Source organism: Tasmannia lanceolata, unplaced genomic scaffold (genome assembly GCF_043159265.1).
Source record: "Tasmannia lanceolata isolate RefF3 unplaced genomic scaffold, GAP_Taslan_0.1 ptg000044l, whole genome shotgun sequence".
NCBI classification, from domain to species: Eukaryota; Viridiplantae; Streptophyta; class Magnoliopsida; order Canellales; family Winteraceae; genus Tasmannia; species Tasmannia lanceolata.
The window spans coordinates 18,166,142-18,175,488 of NW_027518721.1; the positions used below are offsets into that span (position 1 = coordinate 18,166,142).

The 9,347-nt window shown below is 41.9% G+C and overlaps 1 protein-coding gene across 1 annotated transcript; it reads left to right on the forward strand.

Moving 5' to 3' along the window:
* Nucleotides 1–518: 518 nt before the first annotated feature.
* Nucleotides 519–2,243, forward strand: LOC143863596 (uncharacterized). Its single transcript, XM_077374312.1, has one exon. The coding sequence runs from the start codon at nucleotides 1,258–1,260 to the stop codon at nucleotides 1,984–1,986; it is 729 nt and encodes a 242-aa protein (XP_077230427.1). The 5' UTR covers nucleotides 519–1,257; the 3' UTR covers nucleotides 1,987–2,243.
* Nucleotides 2,244–9,347: the final 7,104 nt, after the last annotated feature.

The window sequence follows — 9,347 nt, forward strand, 5'->3', positions numbered from 1 at the left end:
AATAATTTCCGGGTCAACGATTTGTGACCCGTTTCTATGACCCGCAGGTTAACCTGGCCAGTCAAAACTGGGCAGGTCCACCCGTCCGGGTGGACTCGTGGGTGCCCCTAGATGTGAAAGAAAAAAGTAGTTTTTAGGTAATTGTCATATTTCCAGACCTCCACTTTGTAGTTTTTTATGTAATTGTCATATAAAGCAACCGTTTTTGCTACTTTTTCCTCAATATTTCTACTTTATAGCACTTTTCCGTAATTTTCCTAAAAAAATTTATGGGGAGTGATAAATCGACTCCCCAAATTGTTAAATCGCCCCATGTGTCTTTCACTCTCCTCTGGCTTAGAGAGAGAAAGAGGACAGAGATAGACACATTGGAGTCGATTTATCCATTTGGGGAGTAGATTGAGGAGAGAGAAAGACACATGGGGAGTCGATTTATCATTGCCCAAAATATAATATATTATGATTATTATTGCTAGCTTTTTCAGTACTTTATTATTGCTAGCTACCTTTCCATAAAAGTATTTCCTGCAGTTTTCACATATGTTGCAAAGGATGGGAATTCGGAAGAATCTGAAATGCTCCCGCTCTGCATGAAGGAATCTGGGGTTCACACCTGCCCGCCCGGCTAAGGGAGGGATGATGGTCTCTTGTCACTGGCCAAAGAACTCCGCTTACGCCGGAACGAGAGCGATAGAAGGGGACAGAGGCAGAAGGACGGGGTTGCTTTTATTTATTTCGGGGAAGCACCCCATATTGAAATTCTCAGTTGTTAGTCGCCTCCCCACCAGTGGATTCATTTCCCTCATACAGCTTCAATCCCCAATCCGATCAATTATGGCAAGGCCCCTTGTTCTGGTGGAAGGACATTCGCTGGTGTTGCAGAATATGGAAATTTGAAGCACTGATGATAGGTGGAGGCTACGGCGAGAAGTAGTCTTTAAAGAAGGTGGCTAGCAAATACCTATAAAAACTATAAAAAAGCAAAAATTTACTTAAAAAAACGGGTGACCCGCGGGTCAACCCGGCCCGTTTGACACGGCCCCGTACGGGCCGGGTCAAGCCCGGCCCGTCCGTTTGCCGAAAACATGAAACTACGTTCTCTTGGTGAGAGTGCTTACAATAAACGCGTTGCTGGAAAAATCAATCTCTGACTCTTATCAAGTTTTTCCCTTCCTCATCAAGATCTCAAACCCTAATTCCCAATCTCAAACCCTAAAAATCCCCACCTCCTGAATTTTTTCCTTCCCCCTTTAATCAATGTCATTCAACGCACCACCGGTGGTTTTCCCGTCCGGCAAGAATCCGGCCACCGGTCCCCACCACCGGCCACCATCAATCCCCTTTCACCCAAACCCTAATCTCCCTTTCATGTCCTTCGACATCGGATCAATCCCTCAATCCACCTCTTTCTCTTCTCCGGTATACTCCGGCAATATCTCCGGCACCGGGATCGACTTCGAGGATGAACTCCCTCTCCTCGAAGAACTAGGCATAAACACGTCCCAGATTTGGTCAAAAACCACCTCAATCTTAAACCCTTTCAGACTAAACCCTAACCCTAATCTTCATGAAGACGCGGATTTATTTGGTCCATTCATCTTTTTAATGGCATTCGGTCTCTTTCAATTACTAGCTGGGAAGCTTCATTTTGGCATTATCTTGGGTTGGGTAACAGTTTCTTCACTTTTCTTATATGTTGTTTTTAATATGTTGGCTGGGAAAAATGGGAATTTGGATTTGTATAGGTGTTTGAGTCTTGTGGGTTATTGTATGTTGCCTATTGTGATTTTCTCGGCGGTTTCGTTGTTTGTTCCGCAAGGCGGATTGGTTGTTTTTGTGATGGGGGTGGTTTTTGTGATTTGGGCGAGTAGGGTTTGTGCGCGGCTTTTGGTTGAATTGGCGTCTTGTGGTGATGAGCATCGTGGGTTGATAGGTTATGCTTGTTGGTTGATCTATATGTTGTTTTCGTTGCTCGTGATATTTTGATGGGATTGGAGGGTAAGAGTTAGGGGTTTAATTCTATATAGGAGTGGAATTTCTTGTAGGTGGAACTCTGTTTTTGTTCAAGGTTCTTCACTTGTTATTCTAGTTTTTTTTTTCTTTGTAAAGGTTAGCCATATGTGAATGAGACTGGTTCATTATTAGGTTTTCTTGATACTTTGATGATTGTTTGTTTTCTTCTCTTTTTATTTGAAAGTTTTTTTTTACTGACTTAAATGAGAGCTTTCCACGGATTGGCTGCATATTGCCTTCAAGGTTTCCTCTGTTAATTCATGTGTCTCCTTTCTCAAACATTGATGTTGTTTTGTTAATTTAACCACAATTAGTGAAATACAATGATAGGTAGCGATGAACGGTAAATGTGCACAGTTATTCTCCATAGCAAAAAGAAAGAGAGGAATTGTTGGTTATGAATTTATTAGCGTTTGTTTATTATATTGAGAATACCAAATACATCACATGAACTGGAATAGGTTGTACGGAAAACTTTTATATGCTTATATTTGGTATGTGTTGTTATTGGCATTGTTTTCTTTTCATTTTTTTTTGAATGGTAAAGAGAGTTTTATTAGAAGAGAATAAAAAGGAGAAACCTGCGACTGAGATGGTTGAAGCAACACGAAAAGAAACAAAAAAGATACTAAGACTATCAAGGTGGCATGAAATCAAATACCTGCCAACACCTGCCTGAGCGAGTCTATCTGCATCACTATTTTCTGATCTCTTCACACGCTAAAATCAAACATGGAAATCAGCCTCTCGCTCGTAAATCTCATCAATCAGATCATTAAATCTCCAAGAGTGGTGGTGGTTACCATCCATCCATCTAATTACATTAAGCGAATCTCCCTCAATGATCAACTTGCTTAGATCCCTTTCCTTTGAGATTCTAATCTCCTTACATGAATGCTCTCAATTCTGCTTCATTGGAATACGTGATCCACATGGGGCCAGAGATAGCCCATCTGGTCCTCACTTGATCAGCCGTGAGAAATCCTTCAACCTTGTCTATCCCCGCATTGCCTAAACTCAATCCATCAAGATTGAACTTCAAGAGCCTTTGTTCAGGAAGAACCCTTGGGGGAGAGGCTGCCTCCTTATCCCCACTAGTGCATATCTCTCGCTAGTTCCTCCATTAATCGGTACTTGAAATGGACCTAAATCGAGGGAGAATTTTCACCCTATTAATGGAGAGTGAAATTACTTTCATAAACAAATAATGCGAGCTTTTGACCAGACCTCTAAAGACTCTTTCATTTCTTTTTTTCCAAATCACCCATATCCTGGCCAACATCACTAATCTCCACATAATTCTCCTCTACTCCATTGGTCAAAGGGCCAACAGTCAAGGAGTTCTGCCAATTGAGCCGAGAAGACCTCCGTTGCAAGACAAATCTCCTAAAAACCCGGTGCTAGATCTCTTTGGCAACCGTTGCAGTGGAGAAACATATGATCCCCAATTTCTCCTGCCCGAACGCACATGGAGCAATGATTAGTATTTTTTTTTGAATGGTCGAAATTTTATTAAGACCAAAGCGGAAAGGACTGAGATGGTCGATACAATGAGATGGGGAAAAACAAAGAGCAAAATCACAATAGAGATACAAGCTGCTCTCCCAAAGGGGAGAAATGGAAGAAGAGGCGTCAAGGAGGAAGGAAATCATAAATCTCCCAACCTTTCTTCGAAACCACTGATGTGGCTAACATATCAGTGGCACCGTTAGTTGACCCAGTGTTTAAAAACTCGTTGACTCGACTTGGAACTCGCCCGAGTTGACTCCCTTTTACCTTGGCCGTGTTCTGCGTTGCACCACATCCGCATTCCGTGTTTTGCCTTACAGTGCGTTCTTGGCCGTGTCCACACTGAGTCGACAAGGAATCTTCTTGGCCGTGTTCCGCGTCACATCCACATTTTAAAACACTGAGCTGACCTCCTAACGTGCTGGAAGGTGACACTCGAACCTCCCACTCGGTCAAATATCTCAAATATCTCATCAAAGAATGATGCGAGCCTCCATGGATAGCTTGAAAGAGGTTTATCTTGACCTCATAGAAGGAGGTTACTCTGTTTATGATGCCCTGCAAGCTTTGGAGATCCGTAGAGACTGTTGCAGAAAAAATCTCATCTTAATTTATAACGGGAAAAGCCTCAGTAAGTCTCCTAGATCCTCACTGAGAAGCATCCACGAGTATGGATCGGGTAGCGAAGGATAGAGACCAGCGTTTGATCGAAGGTTTTGCCGAATGGGAAGAGAGATGGGAGAAGGGCTGATGTTTTTAAATCAAACAACAGATTTACAAAGGCATTTGAAGGAGATTGGGAATGCCCAAAGTGTGGGAATTCTAATTCCGGGAGATGAGTCTATTGTAGAAAGTGTTTGATTAATAGAGAGGAAGGTATAGCTCCCCCAAAAGATCCTGGAGTGGCTTCGTATGTCAGAACTGACATACGGAGGAAAACTTCCTAGAATCTGGAAGCTACGGAAGAATCCCGGAAATAAACATCTCTAGAAAAGAGATAGAGGGGCGTAAGAAATTCCTCAAAATGTGTTAAGTGGGTAGATTGAAAGTTAGAGACTGGACGATGGAGGAAGTTTGGGAGTGGGCCACAAATTTGTGGGAAATGCCTCATCTTCAGAAACCATTGGTAATTAATTCCATGGAAGTTCTATTCAGATTCGAATCGGAGAAGCAAGCAAGTGGAGTTTTGCATCACGGATGAGAGGCTATGGGTAAAGCATCTTGATTCCCTGCATCCATGGAACACGGCTTTGCATTCTGGGGTAAAGGTGGTTTGGATAAGATTTTATGATATTCCACTCCACGCATGGACATTATCGTCAATTGAAGCGTTAGGTAAGGTATTTGGGGTGGTTCTTCAAGTTAAACTGTCTGGGTATCACGATCATTGCTTGGCTTTTGCCTCGGCTAAGCTCCTTACTCCGAACTGGAAAGGCCTTACCTCATTTATTAGAATGAAGATTGAGAGCAAAAGTTTCTTAATAGGTGTTGCCGTCATGCATGAGGAAGATGTTAATGGCTTTACAGAGAAGATGAGTACTGGCAATGTTGCCAAAATCTCTTACACTAAGGGGGGGTCGGAGGCAAAATCTGATCAAATGGATTATGACCACCTGGGTGATGAGCCCACAGTAGAAATCGAAGAACATCTCGTATATGGGAAATTGTTGCCGGCGGTGAAGAATGGCTTTGACGAGTGGAGGAAAGGAAAATGAGTCCCACTGATCAGTCAGAAGGCGGACATCGGACCATTGAACGATCCAAAATTCAAATTTGAATTAGGTTCCAGTCGAGCGGAGTGCTCATTGGCTGGCATGTTAAGGCCTAAAAAGGCTGGAATAGATGTAGGCCAGCTAGATGAGATCGAGTACCCTGAATTAAATGCACCGACACGTGGCCAATCGGGATTGGATAATAAGGCGCCAGGAGATAAAGTAAGCTCTAAAAAGATCGATATCAATCCTCTGTCTCTACCGAAAAGAGTGAAGAATGTAAGTTTCCTTGATGTTGAGAAAGCTAATTACAAGAGTGTTGGAAGACTCTTCGATAAACAACCTTTAGCTGGGAAACATGGCTGGCACGTTCCTGCATTAAAGAGTGATGTAAGGCGGTATACGAAGGGTCCCTTTATGAAAAACTTCCCTTATACACATAAAGGATATAGGACCGAGGCTGACAACACATCGCTGGCACCATTGGTCAGAAAGTCGGTTCATATCTGTATAAAAAGAAGTCGGTGAAGAGGCTTCTTAAAGGAAAAAGCAGGAAAAAGTTTGTTTCTAAGTTGATCACAATATTAGAAAACTTCGATCAATGTGACGATTCCTCATCGTCGGATGATGGGCAGTTTATGGATCATCGAAGCAAAAGGTTTTCAGGGGGGAGTTTTTCTGGGCATGGGTGGAAAGAGACCTTTCAAAGGGTCCGTGCAAAGCAGTAAGAGAATGAAGCGGTAGGATTTCTTCAACAGGGATGAAGTGGCACAGGAATACCTCAAGCTCCAATGGAGGAAGCTGCAAGAGGAGGCAAAAGGGAAAGAAAAAGAGTTGGAGGAACGTACCGGTAAAAAGTCTCTGTAAGAGGTATTTATCCCTGTCTTTGAATTGCCTTTCGTTAAAGCAAAACAAAAACAAGATCTGAATGAAGGGTCAGTGGAAGGAGAGAATCGGAAGGAAGTAACTTTTGAGGACACGAGTGGAGAGGCGATTGAGGTCAATGAATCTTGGCCTTCTCGGGACTCACTGAACGCGGAGCTAAGTGTCAACATTAAATCGTGTCTAAAGACTCTAAACAGGGCCGATTATGTACCGATGGAGGGGGATAAAGAGTTCTCGGTCTCCCTTTACCCTCTTTAATAATATGATTACGCCATTAAAAAAAGTAATGAGTTTGCTGCAAGATGCACAAAAACACATATTAGCATGTGGTTCATGGTCATTCTTGAAGCGGCTGATGAGGACAACGAGTTAATAACCCCAGTAGTGTTCTTCCAGGTTTGGCAGGGTTTCAAGCAAGGTTTTAAATTTCGACCGAAATCCGAAATTTCGGATTCTGGTTTCAGTTGAGAACGAAACCGAAATCGGGTTTACCCGAAACGGTATAAAATTTTGACCGAAATTTCGTTTCCCCCGAATTTCAGCCGAAATTTAAGGGATTCCACGCGAAAAGAAGATTTTTTATTGTTAAATAATACTTTCCCGAAATTTCAGCCAAAATTATTGAAATTTCGGGGATTTCGTCCGAAATTTTCTTAAGAATAAAATATTGTTTTATTTGATTTCATGGATTTCACCCTAAATTTTTCCGGATTTCGGCTGAAAATTTCGGTTTCAGTGAGGACTGAAATCACTCCCGAAACCAGAATTTTAAACCTTGGTTTCAAGAAAGCTCGCTGAAGGCTTTCCAGTTGGGTTGATGTTGCAGCCCATGATGAAGCTGATGGTCATGGTGTCCGGGCCTCCTTCCTTCAGGTTTGAATATTATGACCATCTTAAATATGTACAGTACCACACTTTCACATCTGAGAAAACTGTTTTAGATGGACACCATGGGGTCGCAGTTTTAAAAAGTGTATGGGGCCAGTGGAAGAAAAATAGCCTCAAATCAGATTGGTGATTGACTACACTGCAGTATATCTGTTTGCTGGGATGTGAAAGTCAGATGTTCCATCTGTTGAGACTCCATGTCATATTTGCATGATTGTTCAAATAGATTAATTGCATGTATGGATAGATTGCATAGCAATTGCAACTTGTTCCCAAGATGGTGCTCAATGCTTTGAGGCCAACAGATCAAGGAGAAGTCAGAAGGCGAAGAATGACTAGAGAGATTTGAGAGGGTCAAGGAAGATTTTCAAAAGATGTCGCAAATATGATATCCGACCTGTGGCAGATGAGGTAGAGTTACCATAGGAGTTGATGATACATCCCTGTATTCCATCAGTTGGGCTTGAAGCCATCATCTCCCTTGGGTAGAATTCGTAGATTTCATAAATGGTGATGAAAATCATGGATCTCTGGATTTGTGCTCCCCTTTCTTTACTTAAATCTGAGAAGTTCCCAGAGAAAAAATTGTAATTCCCAGTAGGGAATCAGAAAGGCAAAAGCTCTGGGAGGTGGAAAAGCAGGGCTCATATGTTCCTTGGCAGGTTCCATCGCCAGCTCGTGAGGCAAAGAGGTCCTTCTTAGTAGTCATGGACCCACAAAATTAACTATGGTTAATTGAGAGTTGGGTTAGTGAATGTGGAATTGAAGGGCATTTTTTGGATGTGGGGAAATTTTTTTCCAATGGTCAAGTGTGGAAAGCTACTGAGTTACTGAAAACAATGAAAACAAAATGTGAACCTGAGTGAATTAGGACTATAGGTCAATTAAAATGGAAACTAATGAACATTAAAGGAGCTTTTCCAATCTGTATTCCGATTATTATTATTATTATTATTGATGACATAGGGTATCCCCACCCCATTTTAGGTCGGGACTAATCCCTATGGCTCTGTTCACTTCTTTTCCCCGGAAAGGAAAGGAAAGGATTTTCCTTTACTTTCCAGGTGACGTGGTAGAAGAAAAAGGAATACAGGGAAACTGTCAAGGAAAATGTTTCGTTTTCCTTGGAAAGCCTCTTTCCGATATATTTAATCGGAAACCAAATCTCGAGTAACAGGGAAAAAGTCAATTTCCACGTCATTTTCAGCTTTTAAATAAGAAATTCCACATCTGATAATATTTTTCCCTGGAAAAGAAGTGAACACAGAAATTCTGTCTTCTCAAGGTCTTGTCAGGGAAAAAAAAAGGCTGTTTTCCAGGAAAAACAGCACCAGGGAAAAGAAGTGAACAGAGCCATGGATGCACATGTGGATATATGGAAAAAAAGGTGCGTGCCAAGGCCCTTGTGGGAAGATTATAAGAACGTCCTACCCAGATGTGTTATGCTGATTGTAGTGAAAGGGGAAATGGTATAAAGCTTAGTGTGTGGGATCTCCTTTCAAGAGTAGGGAGGAAGAGATTGAGGCGGATTTCTTAAAAAAATGGAGAGGTTTCCTACATTAGATTTGGGTGATGTTTTGCAGTGTAACAAGTGTTTTAATCTTGTGGGCTACCCCATATGAATTGGATATGGCTCCAAAACTGCAGTGAACAGTATTAATGGTGTCGGTAAGCCAGGCTTGGCTACTGATATGGCTGATCAACTGCTTAGAATCATTTAATCTAGGTGGGGTCCATGGCGATCAACCATTATTGTTTCCTTTGCTCTTCCTGGACAACCATGTGGGAGCTATGGTGATGGTGGAGCCCATAACCCTGTACTCTCTTTGAACTGAACTCTACCAATAGGGTTATGGAGATTATTTTCCGGTCATGGACCAACAAATGAATGGTTTTGATCATCCACTAATGTGGGCCCCACTGCATTTTTCTCGGTGTAGTTGCTCGGGACCCCATATTAAAACTCTTTGTTTTTTTAGTCAGTGAAAGCGGCTCTTGAGTTTGGATCAACTTTCCCCTAAGCATTAGATAGAAATTCATGAAAGTTTGGTTGGGTTGTTTTAGCTTCCTGCTTGTATGTTGACCTGCTTTTACTACCTCCGGACCACATCACATTCCATAGCCCTACGTCAAATTTTGCATGTAACAGTAGAAAGAGGTGGACCCTAGAAAAACACTGCATTAGTCTTCTGATAGGTTGCTTAGATGCTCAACATTCACCTATTTCTCACGTATTCATGTTTGAACTTTCCAAGAAACAGAATAGGAAAGAGAATTTTATAAGGAACTCCTTTACTATGGCAACCTGTTAAACCTGAACCTAGGAATTATAACTAATGC

What these genes read in the sequence shown, in the direction of transcription:
- LOC143863596 (XM_077374312.1), top strand. Translation starts at nt 1,258, where the DNA reads ATGTCATTCAACGCACCACCGGTGGTTTTCCCGTCCGGCAAGAATCCG.